This window comes from Geotrypetes seraphini, chromosome 17 (genome assembly GCF_902459505.1).
Source record: "Geotrypetes seraphini chromosome 17, aGeoSer1.1, whole genome shotgun sequence".
Taxonomy (NCBI): domain Eukaryota; kingdom Metazoa; phylum Chordata; class Amphibia; order Gymnophiona; family Dermophiidae; genus Geotrypetes; species Geotrypetes seraphini.
In genome coordinates this window covers 36,633,302-36,656,178 of record NC_047100.1, presented here as the reverse complement: position 1 = coordinate 36,656,178, position 22,877 = coordinate 36,633,302, and the positions used below count along the sequence as shown (strand labels likewise).

Below are 22,877 nucleotides of genomic sequence, written 5' to 3'. Positions count from 1 at the left end.
CTTTGGTCCAAGCTACTAAATGTTCCCATATTTACAATTGTAATATTATATATATGGGTTTAGGTTTTGGAATTTGCACAAAATGCCATATCCAAAGTAATTGATGGTTGTCATCTATGTTAACTTCTCTCAGTTGATTACCTATTAAATATTGGATCATATTTAAATGTATTTGTATCATCTTCAAGATCATACTGTTGATTTTGAACTTGAGAAGTTTTTGTCAAGATACTTGCCAATGCAAACTCTGTGGTCTTCCCTGCAGGGATGCACAAGCTTTGGGTATATGTCAGTGATTGGTGGCAGCTTTGTATTTTACGCACGAATCTTCCTTTCAACAATAATGGAACAAGGATGCCAATGATTTTTAAACTAAGCTTTCCTATTTTTGTATGCATATGTGTTAATTAGTTGATCTTCGTCCTGCAATATTTTCTTAACATAATTCTGACTCTGTCTTCGTGTTGAGGAAGGATGAGCAATAATAACAGTAGTTCTCAGTGGAATTAGAATACTTTACTGTGAAATACGAAGCTTAGTCATCACATTCATTTCAGCAGCATTTAATAAATGGATAACTCGGTATGTCATTTTTTGAATAAACAATACACATTTTCCATTGTTTAAAAACAATGGAGTTATGTTCTTGGAGGCCAATTTAAGGCAAATCATCCTTGGGAAAGTGAATGATGCTAGCATTGTACAGACTAATACGACATTGAAGTTTGTGGCACAGAATTATCTTTATCTGCATTGGTTTGGGGGATCATGTTGTCTGGAATGAGAAATGGGATCCAGTTTTTGTTGGGATTTAAGTTTAATACTTCAAAGTTACTCATTGCTTTTCTTGTAAGCTGACTGACCAGCAGGAAATCTGTGCACCAGGGATTAATGCTTGATTGTAGTTTCTCCTTAAGCCTCTGAAATAGACCAAGAGAAGACAGGGTACATGGCTTTATAATAAGACATTAGAATGGACATTGAATTTTACTTACCATATATATCAAATATAAACCAAGATTTTTGGGCCAAAAAATTGGCCCAAAAATGGGGGGTCTCAGTTTATATTCAGGCCAGTGCCCACCTACCCCCTCCCGGACTTGTCACAGGCCTCCGCCTGGCTGCTAGGCTCTGCATCCTGTCTCTCCCCTCTCCCTGCCCTGTCCATTGTACCTTCTCTGTACTGCGTACCTGGAATCCCTGATTGTCCAGAGGTGTAGCGGGCAGAAGTGAGCTTTCCACGCTCCTGTCCTGCTGCTAAACCGGTTCCACTACGCGTGTTCTGGCTTCAGCTGTACCGAACAGGAGCATGCTTTGGCGCTGCTGATCAGCGCTGAGCAGCTTAATGAATGGCTGCGGCAAGTCTTGTGAGAATTCACGGGAGCCATTCAGGAAGATGCTCAGCACCAAAGTGTGCTCCTGTTCGGTACAGCTGAAGCCAGAACACGCGATAGCTGGACCAGTTTAACAGTGGGGCAGGAGCATGGAAAGCTCGCTCCTGCCCGCTACACCTCTGGACCACCAGGGATTTCAGGTACATGGCAGAGAGGAGGTACAATGGACAGGGCAGGGAGGAGGGATAAGGTACAGTGCCTGGCAGGGAGGGGACTGGGGACAAGAAAAGTGTGGAATAACTTGTAAGTTTCATGGCTCCACATCATTCTCTTCTTGATTGGGCTGAGAACTTTTCAGCGATCCCTCATATTGTGATGTCATAATGCCTCATTCCACCAATGCCTAAGAGCCAAACTCATCGATGATGTCACAATGGCTTGGTTTCCCTATACCTGTGCCTATTTACTAGATGCATTTGCCTCATTGAAACGAAAAGTGTCAAGAAAAGTGTGGAATAACTAAGTTTCATGGCTCTTCTTGATTGGCTGAGAACTTCTCAGTGGTCCCTCGAAATAATGAGCTGATAATTGATGCTAAGTAGCAGTAATTGGCACTAAGTGGTTTTAATTTGCATCAATTAAGTTATGTGCACAATAACCAAATATTCCATAACAAATGCATACATGGTGCCGAAGCGCCATTTTGCAATTCAGACATAAGAACATAAGAATTGCCGCTGCTGGGTCAGACCAGTGGTCCATCGTGCCCAGCAGTCCGCTCAAGTGGCGGCCCTGGGTCAAAGACCAGCGCCCTATTTGAGTATAGCCCTACCTGCGTACGTTCCGGTTCAGCAGGAACTCGTCTAACTTTGTCTTGAATCCCTGGAGGGGTGAAAAACTTCCTTACGTTTGTATGGAATCTTTTCCCTTCCAACTTTAGCAAGTGTCCTCTCGTTCTCTCCACCTTGGAGAGGGTGAACAATCTCTCTTTCTCTACCAAGTCAATTCCCTTCATTATCTTGAACGTTTCTATCATGTCCCCTCTCAGTCTTCTCTTTCCAAGGGAGAAGAGGCCCAGTTTCTCTAGCCTCTCATTGTACGGTAACTCTTCCAGTCCCTTAACCATTTTAGTTGCTCTTCTCTGGATCCTTTCAAGTAGTACTGTGTCTCTCTTTATGTACAGCGACCAGTGCTGGATGCAGTATTCCAGGTGGGGGCGCACCATGGCCCGGTACAGTGGCATGATAACCTTCTCCGATCTGTTTGTGGTCCCCTTCATTCCTAGCATTTTGTTTGCCCTTTTTGCCGCTGCCGCACATAGCGCAAATAGATTCATTGACTTGTCTACAAATACTCCAAGTCTCTTTCCTGGAGGCTCTCTCTGAGTACAGCACCGGACATCCTGTATTCGTGCATATGATTTTTGTTACCGACATGCATCACCTTGCACTTATCCACGTTGAACCTCATTTGCCATTTTGCGGCCCATTCCTTGAGTTCGTTTATGTCTCATTGTAGGACTTCACAATCCTCCTGTGTCTTCACTACTCTGAATAACTTTGTATTGTCCGCAAATTTAATCACCTCACTCATCGTACCAATTTCTAGGTTTTTTATAAATATGTTGAAGAGCACGGGCCTGAGCACCGAACCCTGCAGCACTCTACTCGTGATGCTTTTGCAATCCGAATATTATCCATTTACCCCCACTCCAGCGTCATTTCTGCCCTTCAGTGCTTTGCTCCTGAAGAAAGAAGTTTTCCTCCATAATGGAGCTCTGTAGAGCCAATATTCTGCATTGGTCTGCGAAGTTTACCACCAGCTAAGGACTGTAACGCCTTTTGAGATAAGTACCATTCTTTCATTATTGAACTGTGAAATTTGCCTAAAATTTTGAGGATTGGATTAGGGGGCTTCTCTTCTGACACTTGATACACTTAAATTTAGCAATTAACTTAACAGGGAAAACTATACTGTTTTTTCACGTTTGCATTTTTTATTTTTTGTATTGTATTGATTTTCACACACATTTGATACTATCACGGTCCAGGGATGTATCATGCTGAATAGACCCTTATAGGCTAATAAGCTGGCAACTCTATGCAATCGGCTTTGCCATTTGAGTTGTGAATACTGAGGACCACTCACACCATCATTAAGATTGTCTAGTGATATTAAATATATTGATATAGGATGATTATCTCAGCAGTTAAAGCTTTTCCTGTGGGTTTTATACGTAAGAATCATATCCCAATGTTAGTCTAATATTCTTTCCTATTTTGTGAGAGCACATGAACAAAGATGGCATGGACTGGGAAGGGTGCGTGTGCAGGTCAGGGACAGGTGCCTACCTTTGATGTGAATCACATCTACGTAGGTGCTTTATGGTGCTTAATGCCACTTCTGGCACTAGCTACACCTACAGTGGTATTTGGTGCTGTAAAGCACCTACATAGGAGTGATTCTGGCACTTGCGCTATGGAATATATGCTGTTTCACACTCAAATTGCTAAAATTAGGATCAAGCATTTACAGCAGTTTTTGAGCAGTGCTCCGGGGTTGAAGGGATTGTAGAAAACCCAGGTGAAAGCAATTCTAAGTCAGACAGTGCAGGTTTTGTTTGTATTGTAAGGCAGCACCCCCTCAATTCCAAATCCCCCAAATGAAATATCCTTTACCACTGGGACAAAACAAATTAAATAGCCCAAGCAAAGCTCTAATATATAGTAACTAGGATCAATTCACTTTTTAAACACTCCTTACCTGTTAACTGATAGTTTTTGTCCTTGAACATTAAGTACAGCACTTAGATCCGGGTATTGGCTAAGTTCAAACTGAGTACCAGAGAAAAGCTGACCTAATAAAGACACATAAAATCAGCATTATAGTATAGCAGCATTTTTATAGTTAAAGTTATTCGGAGCTGGGCTCTGAGCAACGTTCCCTCTAAGCTACGCAGGAGGCCTCCAACCACATTGCTGTTGGGGATAGGGGGGTGCTTCGTTTGTGCTTTTAATCGCTAGGGGCAGGCAGTCCTCTGGAGTCTGGCAGAATGTTCCTTTTCCTTGCTATAGAAAATACGATGTTAAAACAGCACCCCCCACCAGCAGCAGTGTAAGTGGAGAACTACTGCTCAGCTTAAAGGAAGCACTGGTTCTGGATGTTTAAATAAATAAGTACCCAGGAACACACAAGACTGGGAATTTACAGACATGTAGGGCTTCCATTAAATAGTCTGGATTGTGGCAAGCACCATCGGGGCATTTCTATAAGGGCTCCTTTTATCAAGCTGTGATAGAAGGTTTTAGTGTGGGCCAGCATGGTAAATGCTCTGATGGTTATAGAATTCCAAGGAGCATTGGAGCACTTACATCACCAGCCTGCGCTAAAGCCCTCTAGTGCTGCTTGATAAAAGGGAAATAAATTAGGTACTGAAAATTACACACATATTAAATGCATGTAAATGTTTAGAATTCTAGCATAAAACCACAATTAGTGCTACCACTGGTATCTAATTTAAATAGAAAGTAGTTGCATCACAGACGACCTTTACGGCAGCCATATGCAACTACAATGCTCCGGCTGCTGTAAGAAGGTAATTTAGACTCGCAGCAACAGGGCAGGGAGGTTTGTCGGACCGGGCCTGTTGTCGGTCAGGCGGGGGGGGGGGGGGGGGAGAAAGGGAGGAAAGGTGGAATGGAAATGGGTAAAACAGAGGAGGGAGAAGGTCGCTGAAAGCATATGGGGAAGACAGAGGGGGGAGAAGGACGCTGAAAGCACAGGGGGAAGACAGAGGGGTGGAGAAGGATGCTGAAAGCACATGGGGAAGACAGAGGGGGGGAGAAGGATGCTGACAGGACATAGGAAAGACAGGGGGGGAGAAGGACGCTGAAAGCACATGGGAAGATAGAGGGTGGAGAAGGACACTGACAGGACATGGGGAAGATGGGGAGAAGGACGCTGAAAGGACATGGGGAAGACAGAGAGGGGAGAAGGACGCTGACAGGACATAGGGAAGACGGGGGGGGTGAAGGACGCTGAAAGGAAATGGGGAAGAGAGTGGGGAGAAGATGCTGAAGGGAAATGGGGAAGAGAGAGTGGGGAGAAGACGCTGAAGGGAAAAGGGGAAGAGAGAGTGGGGAGAAGACGCTGAAGGGAAATGGGAAAGAGAGAGTGGGGAGAAGAAGCTGGCAGGGAAGAAGACAGAGATGCCAGACTATGGGGGGAGCGGAGGGAAGAAGATGGGTGCCAGACCAATTTGGAAGGGGGAGAAAGGGAGAGGCACAGTAACAGAGCAAATGGAAGACGCAGAGAAGAGAGACAGTGGATGGAAGGAATTGAATGAGAACATGAGGAAAGCAGAAACCAGACAATTAAGGTAGAAAAAAAAATTATATTTATTTTTCTTTTTTTTTGCTTCAGGATAAAGTAGTATATTAGTTGTGTTGATAAAAATTTATAAACAAAGCCCTGCCAGCTGAACATCTCTTTCTCCAGTTCAGCAGCCAGAACTTTGATTTATAAGGAAGGAATAAGCTAAATATTGCAGTACTGAGACGCTGGTGCCGAATAGCAGGAGGAAGGAGAGCCGAAGGAAGGAGAGCCGAAGACTCGGGGAAGCGGCGAGAGTACGCTCCGCCCACCCCCTACACGTCAGAGGCAGCGCCGGACCCCCCCTTGAAAAGGGGAGGAGCCAACGCGGCACACAGACGCTGGTGCCGAATAGCAGGAGGAAGGAGAGCCGAAGGAAGGAGAGCCGAAGACTCGGGGAAGCGGCGAGAGTACGCTCCGCCCACCCCCTACACGTCAGAGGCAGCGCCGGACCCCCCCTTGAAAAGGGGAGGAGCCAATGCGGCACACAGACGCTGGTGCCGAATAGCAGGAGGAAGGAGAGCCGAAGGAAGGAGAGCCGAAGACTCGGGGAAGCGGCGAGAGTACGCTCCGCCCACCCCCTACACGTCAGAGGCAGCGCCGGACCCCCCCTTGAAAAGGGGAGGAGCCAACGGCGCCCAGCCGTTCGGCGCTCGGCGAAGGCGAGCGGTAAAGGCGCTCGCCTTAGCGAGAGCGCCTTCGCGAAGGGCCTTGCAAGGGACGAGCGCTACACTCTCAAGAACACCAGAGGAGAACAGACCGGTAAGGAACCGACAGACACAGAAGATAAGAAAGAGACAGACACAAAAAGAAACCAACCTGCACATACAATCAAGGTGAGGTAGAGCAGAGACAGCACACACGAGAGAGACAACAAGACAAGCAACACAAGGAAGCAGCAGGCAAGGGACACAAGCACACAAAGGCACAGGCACTGTAACACAAACAGACTCACTCAAATAGGAAGCCTGCAGTCAGGAAGTCAGAAGGTAAGGGGGAGGTAGGATCAATAGGAAAAAGAGCAGAAGTAGGTCACATCAAATCACTCAGACAACCCACGAGTAAAGCACGAAATGGAAGCCCAAGGAAGTCAGAAGATGAGCTTTCCTGTCTTCTGTATTGACTGCAATATGTATGACTACCTCCCTTCGGGGATCCAGGCATACATTTGCGATCGATGCATGGAGATGGATAGCTTGAAATGTCAGGTAAGACTATTGGAGGGAACAGTGATGGAACTAGAAGACAGAATCCGAGTACAGGAGAAGATTCTAGTGGAGTACAACCCAAACGACGAGGTCAAGGATCTAGAAATGTTCATAGAGGAAGCCCATCAGCACCACGTAGAGATCCCAGGGCTAGAAAACTGTACTCAGGAAACCCATGTGAATAGAGAAGACACCCATGCAAACACAGAAGAAAACGAAGACGAGGTAGGAGACAACCGCACACCAGGAGGAAAAATGAGAGCACAGGAAGATGTCCCCCCGCTCAAAGAACAGGAAACAATTTCAAGAGTAGCATTGGAGGAAGATGACTGGCCCTACTCCAAGGGCGTGGACCTACGCCCCCCAAGGAACTCCCGAATAAAGAAGATGGGGATCATCGTAGGCGACTCCATCATACGACACGTGGACAGCCACACCGCAGGAGGAAGAGAGGACAGAGTCGTCACCTGTCTGCCTGGAGCAAGAGTAAAGGATGTGACCAACAGGATCTCCAGGATCATAGATGGCGCAGGGGGAGTGGACACCGCTGTGCTTATCCACGTGGGAACAAATGATGTGAGCGGGCGGAAGTATGACAGGGAAGAGATGAAGGGCCAGCTCCGCTCACTCGGAAGACAACTGAAGATCAGGGAGGTGAAGGTGGCCTTCTCTGAAATCCTCCCTGTACCAAGAGCAGATGGACAGAGACAAGGGGAATTGCAAGTGATCAACGCCTGGATGAGACGATGGTGCGAAGACGAGGGCTTCGACTTCGTGCGAAACTGGACGGCGTTCTGGGGAAAAAGCAAGTACTACAGAAGGGATGGACTACACCTCAACAAGGAAGGAGCAAGAGTTTTGGCAGGCAACATGAAGAAAGCAATAGAGAAGGCTTTAAACTGAAGGACAGGGGAAAGCCGACAGTCGACGACCGGTCGATGGTACGGACAACAGGATGCCCTGACGTAGGAACAAAGGACTACTACTCATACACAAGAGAGGTCAACCTCACAGCCAACAAAGGAGAACAAGCAGGAAAGGACAACCCAGACACAGGAGGGGATGACCACACAACAAACATGGGAGATAACACAGGAGCAGTAAAGGATACCGTAAAGGAAACTGTAAGGACAACCAAGAGTAGAAAGTCCAAAAAGGTAACACGAAGGGAACTTAAATGCATGTATACAAATGCTAGAAGTCTAGGAAACAAAATGGGAGAACTAGAGACGATAGCAAGACATGAGAACATGGATATCATTGGCATAACAGAAACATGGTGGAATGAAGAAAACAAATGGGACACCGTACTGCAGGGATACAAACTATATAGAAGAGATCGAATAGGGCAGAAAGGTGGAGGTATTGCCCTATATGTTCAGGAAGGAATAGAATCTGTTGAAGTGGCTACAACGGAAACAAAAGAGAAGCTAGAGTCCCTCTGGGTCAAGATTCCTGGCCAAAACAGCGCAGACACGAAAATTGGCCTTTACTATCGTCCCCCAGGACAGGCGGAGGAAACTGACTCAGAAATGATAGAGGAAATCAAACAAGAAAGCAAAACGGGCAATGTAATAATATTGGGAGACTTCAATTTCCCGAGGATAGACTGGAAACTAGGAACCTCCAACTGCGGCAAGGAGGCCAAGTTCTTGGAGGTGCTAGGGGATTGCTTCCTGGAACAATTGGTAAAGGAGCCGACAAGAGACAACGCCACCCTGGACTTGGTACTAAATGGCCTCACGGGACCGACAAAAGAAGTAGAAGTTACGGTACCGCTGGGGACGAGCGATCACAATGTGATCAACTTTAAGCTTGACATCGGGAATAGAAAACGTGTCAAAACCTTAACCAAAACCTTTAATTTTAAAAAGGGCAAATACGATCGCATGAGAGCCATGGTGAAACAACGACTCAAGAAAAAGGTGGACAAACTTGAAACGGTAGACCAGGCATGGTCCCTACTGAAAAATACTATCTCAGAAGCACAAAATCTCCACATTCCAAGGATCTCCAAAGAGGGGAGAACAAAAGGTAAGGGAGAACCGGCATGGCTTACCAGACAGGTGAGGGTAGCCATAAAAGAAAAGAAGGACTCTTTCAAAAAATGGAAACACATGAAAACAACCGAAGCATGGAAAATACATAAAGATGATCAAAAGAAATGTCACAAGGTGGTGAGGGATGCCAAAAAGGACTATGAGGAAAAAATAGCGCAAGAAGCCAAAAACTTCAAACCCTTCTTTAGATACGTGAAAGGGAAAAAACCCGCAAAAGAGGCGGTGGGACCCCTGGACGACCAGGGAAGGAAAGGGTACATCAAGGAAGATAAACAAATTGCTGACAAACTAAATTCCTTCTTTGCGTCCGTCTTTACGGAGGAGGATACCGCTAAAATACCAGAAGCAGTGAAAGTGTTTAGTGGAGTAATAGAAGACAGCCTCACCACAGTTGAAGTGGAGTTGGACCAGATATACTACCAGATAGACAAACTTAAAAGTGACAAATCCCCTGGACCGGATGGAATTCACTCAAGAGTTTTAAAGGAATTGAAGGTTGAAATCGGAGAGCTATTGCAGAAACTTGCCAATCTGACAATCAGAACTGGACAGATACCAGAAGACTGGAAGATAGCGAATGTCACGCCAATTTTCAAAAAAGGATCGAGAGGGGAACCGGGCAACTACAGACCTGTGAGTCTTACGTCTGTCCCTGGAAAGATGGTTGAAGCACTGATCAAGGATAGCATAGTCCGGCACCTAGATACACACGACTTGATGAAACCCAGTCAGGAAAGGGAAATCATGTTTGACGAATTTACTTCAATTTTTTGAGACCGTGAACAAGCAAATTGATAGTGGAATGCCGGTGGACATAATATATTTGGACTTCCAGAAAGCATTCGACAAAGTTCCACATGAAAGGCTTCTCAGGAAACTACAAAGCCATGGAATAGAGGGAGATATACAAAGGTGGATAGGCAAATGGTTGGAAAACAGAAAGCAGAGAGTGGGCATAAATGGAAAGTTCTCAGACTGGGAGAAAGTGACTAGTGGTGTGCCCCAGGGCTCCGTGCTTGGGCCGATCCTATTTAATATTTATATCAATGACCTGGAAGACGGAATATCCAGTGAGATCATTAAGTTTGCAGACGACACAAAGCTATGCCGGGCAATCAGATCGCAGGAGGATAGCGAGGAACTCCAGAGCGACTTGTATCAGTTAGAGAAATGGGCAGATCAATGGCAGATGAAGTTCAACGTGGAGAAATGCAAAGTAATGCATTTAGGTAGTAAGAATAAGGAATACGAGTATAGAATGTCAGGCGCAACTCTGGGTAAGAGCGAACAAGAAAAGGACCTGGGTGTACTGATAGATAGGACCCTGAAGCCGTCGGCACAATGCGCGGCAGCGGCAAAGAAAGCAAACAGAATGTTAGGCATGATAAAGAAAGGAATCACGAGTAGATCGGAGAAAGTCATAATACCGCTTTATAGAGCAATGGTCAGACCACACTTGGAATACTGTGTCCAACATTGGTCTCCCAACCTAAAGAAGGATATAAAACTGTTAGAGAGGGTGCAGAGACGAGCAACGAAGTTAATAAGAGGTATGGAGAACTTGGAATATGAGGAACGACTCAAGAAACTAGGACTGTTCTCCCTTGAGAAGAGAAGGCTGCGAGGGGACATGATCGAGACGTTCAAAATGCTGAAAGGCATCGATAAAATAGAGCAGGAAAATAAATTATTTACATTGTCCAACGCGACACGGACAAGAGGACATGGTTTGAAGCTAAGGGGGGACAAGTCCAGGACAAATGTCAGGAAGTTCTGTTTTACGCAGCGAGTGGTAGACGCCTGGAATGCTCTCCCAAAGGAGGTTATCAAGGAATCCACTGTGCTGGGATTCAAAGGCAAATTAGATGCACATCTCCTTATGAGAGGCATAGAGGGATATGGGTGACTAAAACTACATCAGGTGTATACCTGACTGGGCCTCCGCGTGTGCGGATCGCCGGACTTGATGGACCATGGGTCTGATCCGGAGATGGCAGTTCTTATGTTCTTATGTTCTTATGAGACTTGTATGGATGCTGTGGGGGCGGTGAAAGGGATGGCGGTGACGGGGCGGTGAAGGGGATGGTGCAGTGACAGGGACAGATTTTTTCCCCGTGCCATTCTCTAGTGCTCACGTCAAAAGCTTCCCTCTGACTCAGCTTCCTGTTTCCGCTTTTGATTGAGCACCGCGTTGCCGATCTGAAGTTCTGTTGATGCCAGGGGTAGAAGGAGGCCCGTTGCCGATCTTAAGTGTCATTGTGGGGGGGTGAGGGGGGGTTGCAGATCTTGTTACCAAAATTGGAAAGGTGAGGAAGGGAGAAAGATGGGCCTGTGGTGGATGGAGAGATTGAGAGAAGGGGGCAGATGATGGAAGTGGGGAGAAAGGGGAGAGAGAAGGGGGCAGATGATGGAAGTGGGGAGAGAGAAGAGGGCAGATTATGGGGGAAAAGGATTGAGTTAGGGAAATACTGGAGGGGGTGAGGAAAAGAGGTGGCGAGCTGTAGGTAGACAGTAAAAAAGGAAATTGATGAGAGGGTAGTAAGAACGTAATCTAGATGGATGCAGAAAATAAATTGAAAAGGAAAATGAGGGAAGAAAGGAATTGCAGAAGAGAGGTGTGGGAGAGGGAAGGAGAGGAGAAAGATGCCAGACCAATGGTGGTGAAAGGAAAGATCGAAGGGGGAGGCATACAGTTTCTGGAAGGGGCATAGAAGGAGAGAAGATGCCATATAGGGAGGGGCAGAGAGACGGCAGACAGTAGACGGAAGGAAGAGAGTAACAAGAAGATGAGGAAAGCAGAAACCAGAGAAGACAAAGGTAGAACAAAAAATTTATATTTATTTATTGCTTTAGGAGACATGTGTCACTGTTTCTCTGGTGTTGCATTGTATGCAGAGTCCAGCTTCTTGCTGGTTCAATTTAACCTTTGTCTATGTATTTCTATTTTATCCCCCCTTTTACAAAACTGTGGAGCGTTTTTTTAGCGCCAGACATAGTGATAGCAGCTCTGATACTCAGAATTCTATGACTAAAAACCACATTATAGTTTTGTAAAAGGGAGAGGGGTTAGTTTGTGATAACATATTCCATACTAGGCAAAGGTGTTTTCTGTGGTTCTGTGTGCTCGAAAAACATGGTTTTCAATTAGGATTGATCTGTACTAGTTTGGCTTGTTTAGTTTTACAATGGGTGTATTGATGTTGTACTGCTCACTGCAGTATGTAAGATGCTGCCTTTTCCTAGGTACTCATGTGTGGCTTGTTACTAAAAATCATGTTTTTCGTACAGATGGGGGGGATGCCAAAAAATGATGGGCCCCGGGTGTCACATATGCTAGGTATGCCACTGGTCAAGCCAGCTATTGAGTCATGGAAAACCTGATAAGCTACAGTTCTATTAAGAAAGCGCTTATAAATACAGCCCTTTACTGTTGGAAATGAGAATAAATTAAGTTATAGCATAGACTCTACTGCAAGTTCTCTGCGCACCTAAAATGGAGGTGTTGAGTTACAGAATTGCTCTCATAGGGTCTTGAGGATATGTCTTCTCCTGCCCACTAATGCTATGAATGGCTCAAACATCTCCTTGATCCGTTTTTAGGTTCATTATTAAAACCCCAGAAAATTTATTTGGGAGAGGTATAGATCAGTAATGAAGTCCAAGCTGATCACTGTCTAGGCCCCAGAGGAGATTTCTGCCACTTGGAGTAGGCCCACTGGTTTTGTTTAGGAGATCCTTGATTGGGTCAAAAGTACACAGTTCAATGCAGTTAACAAATAATTTAGTTTCTTCTCTATTGTTATTATTGCCTATGTTATGGGATGGATAATACATACCAATGAGTCCTTTGAGATTGTCAGAGAAATGATGACCATCTATTATGGATAACTGAAGAAAGCACTTGGCGGATTTTATTAATGAAACGGTTATTGCTACTTTCTTATCACCAGTAATTGTGAGGTAGCTTTTCTCGTCGATTGAAATATTCAGGCTAAGAAGGAATAAAATTTCAAATCCAATGAAGCAGAGGGAATGAAGGCTGATACATCTAATATCTATTCAACATTTATAGCTCTTTTTGTAGAAACACTCTTCACTGATCACAGGTTCTAAAGCAAATAATTTTAATTATCACTACAGTATTGAATGCTTTCCATATACAGTGGTACCTTGGATTACGAACATAATCCGTTCCAGGAGCATGCTCGTAATCCAAAATGCTCGTTTATCAAAGCGAGTTTCCCCATAGGAAATAATACATAATACATTCCTCCTCCCACGAGAACCGGCATTGCTCCCCCCGAAGGCCCCCCTGAGATCCGGCACCCTCCCTCCCACGATCCGACATCACCCCCCCTCCCCCCGCGATCCGGCACCCCCTGCTGCGATTGAGCACCCCCCCACCGCTTCTTACCATCATCTGGGCACCGGCATGTCCTGTGCTTGGTGCCGGTGCCCGAAGATCAGCCTCCTCTTCTGCTGGGCCTTGAGTATCTGCGTATGCTCAAGGCCTGTGAGTTCACGTTCTGAAGCATGTGCAGATGCTCAAGGCCCAGCAGAAGAGGAGGCGGATCTTCGGATACCGGCACCAAGCACAGGACATGCTGGTGCCGGTGCCCAGATGATGGTAAGAAGCGGCGGGGAAGTGCCCAATCATGGCGGGGGGGTACCCAATCGCAGCGGGGGGGGGTGCCCGATCGTGGGGGGGGGTGCTGGATCGGGGGGGGGAGGGTGCTGAATCGCGGGGGGCAGGGTGCCAGATTGCGGGGGGGGGGGCGCTCGTAAATCGAACCACGCTCGGTTTCCGAGGCACCGATTTTGCAAATGTTTTGCTCATCTTGCAAAACACTCGCAAACCGGTGCACTCGTAAACCGAGGTACCACTGTATTATATTTTAATATTAATGAAATACTTAGCTGATAACCTAAAGTGCTCTATTAATAAAAACCAACAGACCATAATGCATAGTAACATAGTAGATGACGACAGATAAAAACACAAATGTTCTATCCAGTCTGCCCAACCTGATTCAATTTAAATTTTTTTCTTCTTCTTCTTAGCTATATCTGGGCAAGAATCCAAAGCTCTGCCCAGTACTGTTCTTAGGTTCCAACTACTGAAGTCTCCATCAAAGCTCACTCCAGCCCATCTACACCATCCTAGCAATCGAAGCCCTCCCCAGCCCATCCTCAACCAAACGACCATACACAGACACAGACTGTGCAAGTCTGCCCAGTACTGGCCTTAGTTCTTAAATATTTTCTATTATTTTCAGATTCTAGATCCTCTGTGTTCATCCCATGCTTTTTTGAAGTCCGTCACTGTTTTCCTCTCCATCACCTCTCTCGGGAACGCATTCCAGGCATCCACCACCCTCTCTGTAAAGAATTTCCTTACATTGCTCTTAAGTCTCCCACCCCTCAGCCTTAAATTATGCCCTCTGGTTTTACCATTTTCCTTTCTCTGGAAAAGATTTTGTTCTACATTAATACCCTTCAAGTATTTGAACGTCTGAATCGTATCTCCCCTGTCTCTCCTTTCCTCTAGGGTATACATATTCAGGGCTTCCAGTCTCTCCTCATACGTATTCTGGTGCAAGCCTCCTATCATTTTCATCGCCCTTCTCTGGACGGCTTCAAGTCTTCTTATGTCCTTCTGAAGAAAAATCTACCCTTCAATTATTCTTGAGGGCTTGCAAATTGTGTTCTGACTTTGATGAATTTAAAGTACAGGCAAATATTTTGGCCCAAATATTTATAGAGAGAGGATATTCTAGAGCAGAGGTAGGAAACTCCGGTCCTCAAGAGCCGTATTCCAGTCGGGTTTTCAGGATTTCCCCAATGAATATGCATGAGATCTATTGGCATGCACTGCTTTCAATGCATATTCATTGGGGAAATCCTGAAAACCCGACTAGAATACGGCTCCCGAGGACAGGAGTTCCCTACCCCTGTTCAAGAGAATGTATAAAAACTATCCTTGATAAAGCAATCACAATAGATTGCGATCTTCTACTTAACAATCAAGTTAATAAACCACAGCCAGAGTTAGTTTGTACACTGAGGTTTTCCCATTTCTCACACACGACTCATAAGATCATTAGAAAACACTGCCATATTTTAGAAGAATTTGATTGTTTTAAAGCATAAAAATTAACCATCGCCTATTCAAGAAATCAAAATCGTAATCTAAGAGAGAAATTAATTCCTTCAGCTCTTCCAACCTTGGAATCAAATCCAACAGAAATTGGAGGTAGTCAGGTCCCTTGTGGCTCCTGCTCAGTATGCAGACAATCATTAACGTTGTCAAGCTTTCAACATCCTACTAAAAACATTTCATTATGTTTGCATCATAGCAGTACTTACACCTCTAAACAGGTTATATATGTGATTATTTGCCCTTGTGTTTTACTATATGTGGACAAAACTAAAAGAATGTTGAAAGCACAGATAATAGAGAATAGAAGTTGTATCCTGAGGAATGTTATCTCTGCTCCCCTTGTCCAACATTAGATCTCTGCTACCCATACAATTGAAGATTTGAATTTTTATGCTATTCGTCAACTAACCACAAGATGGTGTGGTTGTAATGTGGATCAACAATTGCTTAGAATGGAACAAAGATTTATTTATCAGCTCAATATGGTGAGTCCTGCAAGACTGAATGCCGAGTTAGACTTGAATGTCTGGTTATAAAAAATTATTTTGTTTGTATTTCATACACTTTCTTTACGTAACCCCCTTTACATAACCCCCCCCCCCTTTTACAAAACTGCAATAGCAGTTTTTAGCGCAGGCTGGCACACTGAGCGCTCTGTGCTGCTCCCGCAACTGCTTTCACGGTTTTTTTTAAAGGGGGGGCTAGTGAATTGTCATCAGAAATACTCTCTTCATGTCTCAATTCTTTTCACTCTTTTGAATTAGTGAAAATATAGTTGTATTAGGGTGGTCTACATTAAGTTAGAACAACATTCAAATGCTCCAAGTAATGGAGGAAGAACCTCAGGTCCCAGTTTGCCACCAGCTATTTGACTCAGCTTGCAAACCTAGAAGGGACTATCCTCGTCATTCTCATCCGTTGGGCAACGGACAGCTGACTTGTAACACAAGATTTATCTCAATGCTCATTTATACATATAATATAACTAGACAGGTTTTTGTATTTAAATATACTGCATTTTTATTAAATAAGGTGCGTCTTATGGAACAAAAAATACGTTATGTTTCCTAAGGATCTAGAATCAGAAAATAATATTAAAAATTGAACTAAGGCCAGTACTGGGCAGACTTGCATGGTCTGTGTCTGTATATGGCCATTTGGTGGAGGATGGGCTGGGGAGGGCTTCAATGGCTGGGAGGGTGTAGATGGGCTGGAGTAGGTTTTAACGGAGATTTTGGCAGTAGGAACCCAAGCACACTACCGGGTAGAGCTTTGGATTCTTGCCCAGAAATAGCTAAGAAGAAAAAATTTAAATTGAATCAGGTTGGGCAGACTGGATGGACCATTCAGGTCTTTATCTGCCGTCATCTACTATGTATGGTAACACAAATATTAACACTATATTATACATTAAACAGAAATGAATCCATATTGCACTTCCAGTTACTAAAATCTGCATTATCCCACAATGCAGTGGGAGAAAACCTGGAGCTTGTACTTAGTCCATTCCCAAGCCTTTTCTGATGAAAATAAAGCTGTTGCACCATAGTCTGGGTGTATTATTTCATTTCTCCAGTATTCTCCAATGTTCTAACAAGTAACACATGCAAGCAATTTTCCAACAGGCTGGACACAGTCTGAATTGGAGTGAGAAGGCATTATAACAGCTTTACCAGGGCATTACTCAAAAAGAGATTAGGAGACTGCAAGTCATTCAAAATACTGCTATAAAAATCATCTTTAAAGCTAAGAAATTTGATCATGTCACCCCCCCCCCCCTCCTTAAAAAAACTGACTGGTTATCTATTTCCATTAGAATTACTTTCCAAAACTCTTCTTGCTTTCAAAGTTCAATCTAATCATATTCCCTCATTCATATACAGATTGCTGATCCCCTATGAGTTGCAGAGGGCACTAGGCTCTTCCCAACAATATCTCCTTGCAGTTCCTTCGGGCCGTCAGTTATTTTATGATACAACACGTAAAACAATTTTTTCAGTAACTGCACCCACATTGTGGAACTCCCTACCCCTGACCGAGGCCAAAAAAGAATCTCAACAACTTTAAATCTAACATTTCTTTTCAAACATGCTTTTGAGATCTATTCCTAGGTCTCCTTATTCATAACACTCACACATTAGGCCTAACATTAAAGATTCCCTCTACCCCTTTTGTTTTTCACTTCCCCTCTCTTTTTATTTTTGTGCAATGTAACCTTCCCATTTGCCCTTATGTATCATGTCATGTCTGTACTGATCTTAGAAACATAAAAACATAGAAACATGATGGCAGATAAAGGCCAAATGGCCCATCTAGTTTGCCCATCCGCAGTAACCATTATCTCTTTCTCTCTCTCAGAGATCCCACATGCCTATCCCAGGCCCTCTTGAATTCAGACACAGTTTCTGTTTCCAGCACTTCTTCTGGGAGACTGTTCCACACATCTACCACCCTTTCCGTAAAAAAGTACTTCCTTAGAATACTCCGGAGCCTATCACCTCTTAACTTCATCCCATGCCCTCTCATTGCAGAGTTTCCTTTCAAATGAAAGAGATTCGACTCATGCGCATTTATATTATGTAGGTATTTAAACGACTCTGTTATATCTCTGCTCTCCCGCCTTTCCTCCAAAGTATACAGATTGAGATCTTTAAGTCTGTCCCCATACTCCTTATGACAAAGACCACACACAATTTTAGTAGCCTTCCTCTGGACCGACTGCATCCTTTTTTTTTTTATTCATTTGTTACAATTACATAACAAACAAAAAAAATACAAGAATATCAACTTCAAACATAGCATACAACTGCTCATCAAATGAGGTCCAAAGCAATAATTTATCAATGATCAAGACCACATTATTAAGTGGCCAAGAGTGCCAGCACTTTAAAAGGAAGAGTAAAAGGAAAAAAAAAAATTGAGATGTGGCACTTTCTTTAAATCGTCAATTATTCTCTCCTGCAAACGAATAATAGTTTTTAAGAAATTATCTGCAAAGGTTTATCTCTAAGAAAATCTTCTAACTGGGCTGGGTCCAGAAATACATATTTGTCACTTGCAAATGAAATAAGGCATTTACAAGGGAATTTTAAGAAGAAAGTCGCACCTATCGCTAAGGCCTTAGGCCTAAGCAATAGAAACTGCTTCCTCTTTATCTGGGTCTGCTTTGAAACATCAGGGAATATTAACACTCTGCCACAAAACAGAGCTTGTTTGTTAATAAAGTATAATTTCAAAACAGTTTGTTTCTCTAGTTCTGTTTTGAAAGCTACCAAAAGTGTAGCACGTTTTGTGATTGTGTCCTTAGATGATTCTAGAAAATGAGACAAATCCAAACTATCTGGCAATACTAGTTTATCTATTTCCCCTTCATCTGCCACCTCTTTGGAAGCCCTCGGAATGTAAAAGAGGTTATCAGGTTCGAAAGTATCCACATTAGAGTACTGCAAAATATCTCATATATTCTTAATAACTCCAATGGAGATAGGTAATGTGTGATGGGAAAATTTAAAAAACGAAGATTTTTAGCTCTCATATAATTTTCAATTTTTTCCATCTTTGCATGAACCAATATACTATCTTTAATATTAGCAGAGGAAGTACTCTGTAGATTACTCACTGATTTATCCAATTTATCTAATTTATTTCCTAGCTCTGTTATTTGAGTTTCATGCACATTCATTTTAATTACTCTATCCGAGGAGAACTGGCACAATTTCAAAACAGTATTTTGCAATGAAGATTCAATTCTATTAACAGTTAGCCATACATCATTTAAAGTGACTACTTTATCTTTAGGGAGAACATTGAGGCTTGGCTTTGCTACAAATTGTACAGGAGTCAAACCTTTTATTTCCACCATACCAGAATGATCTGAAACATAAATCCAGTTATATCAGCCAGTTGTAAGGAAGAGGTTACATCCTCAACCTTGGAGGGTGTCTCTACTCTCCCAACAGAACTTGATGGCTGGGGAGGTGGTGATGGCTCCCCTGAAGAGAGGGAAGCAGACTGTATACCTAAAGTTACCTGCTTTTCCAACCGTGGCAGAGAAGAAAATATAAGGTGCCGATCCATTGGGCCCACAACTGAGGCTAGTAGATGGATTTTCGCCTTTCTTTTGCCCATGGTGGAAGGGATTGCTAGCAGTCTGCTCCCGAAGCCTCACGGGCTCCGAAGGGGCTCAAAAGGGGCGTGTCCTACCCCTTTGGACACACCTCTTCAGACACTCGACTGCGGGCCGCTTACCGTGGCTTCCCTTGTTCTTATACAGGCCTCCAAAGACCCCTCTGATAGCGCTGGACACCGGGACTGCTGCGGGGGCTGCCTGTCCAAGATGAAATTGTAAGTGCTGCTGGCGGCACTGGCAGCACCCTCGACGAGGCTTCCCTGTTCTTATAGAGGCCTCCAAGGACCCCTCTGATAACGCTGGATGACGCGGGGGCTGCCTGTTCAAGATGAAATTGTAAGTACTGCTGGCGGCACTAGTGGCTCGACTGCATCCTTTTTATATCCTAAGATGTGGTCTCCAGAATTGTACACAATATTCTAAATGAGGTCTCACCAGTCTTATACAGGGGCATCAATACCTCCTTTTTTCCATACCTCTCCCTATGCAACCTAGCATCCTTGCGTGTAGCATCCATGCATGCGCAGACTTCCTCCCTGCCTGAAAGCGGGGACAGGACTGGGGGTGAAGCATTACAGGGCAGGGATGGGCAGAACTGGACGGGCCTGGGGGCGGATCTAGTGGTTTGGATGTTCCGATTGGAAAATATGGCAACCCTAAGAATATGGCAACTCCAAATGAATGCCTATTAATACCATTTATGGATTGTTAATGCTTCATTAACTAATTAGTTTGCATGGAGATCTGTGATCCTGGTCCAAATCTGCATGTACAACTTTGGGAGACTTATATAGAATCCGGGGGTGAGGAGTCACGTGATGTGCTGAGCCGAGTAAGACGTGTCTTGCTCGTGCTCCAGGGCCCCGGGTCCCTCTGTGCCTAACCTACTCTTTCCTACTGGTCCAGCACTTTCCCTAACAGTCGGGGTAGTGCATGGACAAGTTCCTGCAGCACACTAGCCCGGTCATGAGTGCCAAATCGAGCCGCTCCACTAAAGAACGGGAGACGAGATCGGCGCGGCCTGACTCCAAGAGGAAGAGGGGAAAGCCGACAGTCAATCTGACACATCGGACAAAAGTATCAAATAAGGATACTGAGCAAGGACATTGTAAAAGAGGGCTCGGGACTGAGTGGGAATTTTTGGAAAAAGGACCTAAGGAAGCAATACAAGGGCCCAGGGTCAAGGACATTGAGCAAGGACATTGTAAAAAAGGGATCGGGGCTGAGTGGGAATTTTTGGGAAAAAGACCTAAGGATGCAATGCAGAGGACCAGGGCCAAGGACATTGAGCAAGGACATTGTAAAAAAGGGATCGGGGCTGAGTGGGAATTTTTGGGAAAAGGACCTAAGGACGCAATGCAGAGGACCAGGGCCAAGGATATTGAACAAGGGCACTGTAAAAGAGGGCTCAGGACTGAGTTGGAATTTTTTGAAAAAGGACCTAAGGATGAATCGCAGGGGTCTAGGGCACAAATGAAATTAGTAAGCAGGACTAACAGAGAACAACGGGATCCAGAGGGACAACCAAAAATGGGAAAACAGGCTGAGGATGAAACAGATACACCACAGGAGGAGGATGACCGAGATGAGGCTTGGGGACTAGCAACTCACGAGGGGGACGCCAGGAGTGCCAAACCACGAGGAAAACCTGCAAGAAAGGCGAACAGTCGGGACTTACATTGCCTGTACACTAATGCTAGGAGCCTAAGGGCTAAAATGGGAGAGCTGGAAGTCTTAGCCAGCAAAAAGGGCCTAGACATAATTGGAGTCACAGAAACGTGGTGGACTGATGACAATAAATGGGATGTGACTTTACCAGGGTTCAAACTCTACAGGAGAGATAGGTCACACAAAAAGGGTGGAGGAATAGCGCTATATATAAAAGATTCCATACCTTCAACCAGGATGGAAACAACAGTAAGGGCGGATGACATGGAATCACTATGGGTTAAGCTAACAGGAGGAACAGGAGTAGACATAAAATTGGGTCTGTACTATCGCCCACCTGGACAATGTCACAAGCCCGAGTCCAATGCCGGCCTTGTGCCAGGGAAGAATGATAAAAAACACCCCCTGAAACTAGTCCGGGCTAACCATGTTATCCCTGTTAGGCAAGAACAAGAACAGGAAGCACAGGCTGTGTTTAAACCTAATGCAGAACACAGCCTGGTGAAATCGGGTAAGGCCCCTTTAAATCCTCCATTTTGTGGAAAGCTGGCTAAGCAGGGGAAAAGGCAACCACAGCTGAAGGAAGTTCAGCCCCGGAGTAGGGCTGGGCGTGGTACAGCAGCTTGGCAGCATTTAGAGAGCTGGCTGACCAAGAGGAAGGGAGACAGAGGAGAAGCTCTCAGGTGGAAGGAGCTTCCAAGTCCCCCTGAGACAAGGGACATTGAAATGTTGGACACAGAACCAGATGATACAACCCTGGGAAATCCTGAAGGTGAAGCTATGGATTGTAACACTTTACCAGAGGTGGGACTATGTGAGGAAATGGAAACCAATTAGTTTGGAATTGCTTTTTGGTGTTAGGTTTTGTTTTTTTTTTTGAATGTTTCCATTTCTATTGAGCATAAGGATTTTCCTGAAGTCTGCTACCTAATGAAATGTATGCTAGCCAAGGGTTTTCTTGTATGAGAAGTTTTTTTTTGCCTTGCTTACCAAGAGGGCTGCTGTTGGAAAAGAACTTCAGCAAGTTCCTTTCAGAAGGTGTGAATATCCTGGAAGCTTGGTACAGGATTTACACAGTACCATGTTGAATAGTTTGCAGGATACTTTTCTATTGATAACAAGGAGCCCTTTGACAAATCTGTCAGGCTTTTGCTACTGCATTTAATGGGCATCGCTGCCCAGTGCAGTGTACTATACCTAGTTTGCCAATTTATTGAATAAGACTCTGGGAGAGTCAAGGACTATCAAGAGACTCTGTTACACCTGGGACATTGATAAAGAACTTTGAGACAGATATCCAGACCAGGCTGGTTACTATCATATTATGTTGTATGTTTTTGCCAAAGACCTTTTGGAATACATTTTCTTTTGATGCATTTTTTTTGGACTTGCCAGTTGAACAATAAATTTGATTTTTGTTTCATTACTTACCTGTGTGAGGCCATTCTGTTATACACATAGGATAAGTTTTGCACAACAGGGACTTCCTCCATCTTGGGGAAGCACGCTGGGGAGAATATTGTAAGCGTGGGCCGGTTACTGCGAGCCTTGAGGGCCGGCCACGCTACAACAATCAGAAGAAATCGAACAAGACCTTGTGGCCGAACTGAGGCAGTTATGCAAAAGCGAAAGTGTGGTGGTAATGGGGGACTTCAACTACCCGGGAATAGACTGGAGCATCGGGCACTCAAACTGTATGAGGGAGACCAAATTCATGGAGGTCACGAGGGACTGTTTCATGGAACAGCTGGTCACGGAACCAACACAGGGAGATGCCACTCTTGACCTAATCTTCAACGGACTAGGGGGACCCGCTAAGGAGGTGGCAGTACTAGCCCCACTAGGGAACAGCGATAACAACACGATCCAGAACAGGCTAGAAATTGGATCATCAAAGGTGAAAAGAACCACAACGACAGCATTCAACTTCAAAAAAGGGAATTATGA

General features: G+C 44.5%; 1 protein-coding gene across 2 annotated transcripts in view; it reads right to left on the bottom strand.

Annotated features, from left to right (window-relative positions):
- Positions 1-501: 501 nt before the first annotated feature.
- Positions 502-22,877, bottom strand: part of LOC117351050 (inter-alpha-trypsin inhibitor heavy chain H4-like) — a 141,717-nt gene continuing 119,341 nt past the window's right edge. For both annotated transcript variants that reach the window (XM_033925734.1, XM_033925735.1), the window contains 3 exons: positions 12,810-12,964; positions 4,098-4,191; positions 502-920 (listed from right to left, as the gene is read on the bottom strand). In XM_033925734.1, coding sequence (XP_033781625.1) covers positions 836-920; positions 4,098-4,191; positions 12,810-12,964 — 334 coding nt within the window. In that variant the 3' untranslated portion in view covers positions 502-835. The remainder of the gene's footprint in view (positions 921-4,097; positions 4,192-12,809; positions 12,965-22,877) is intronic.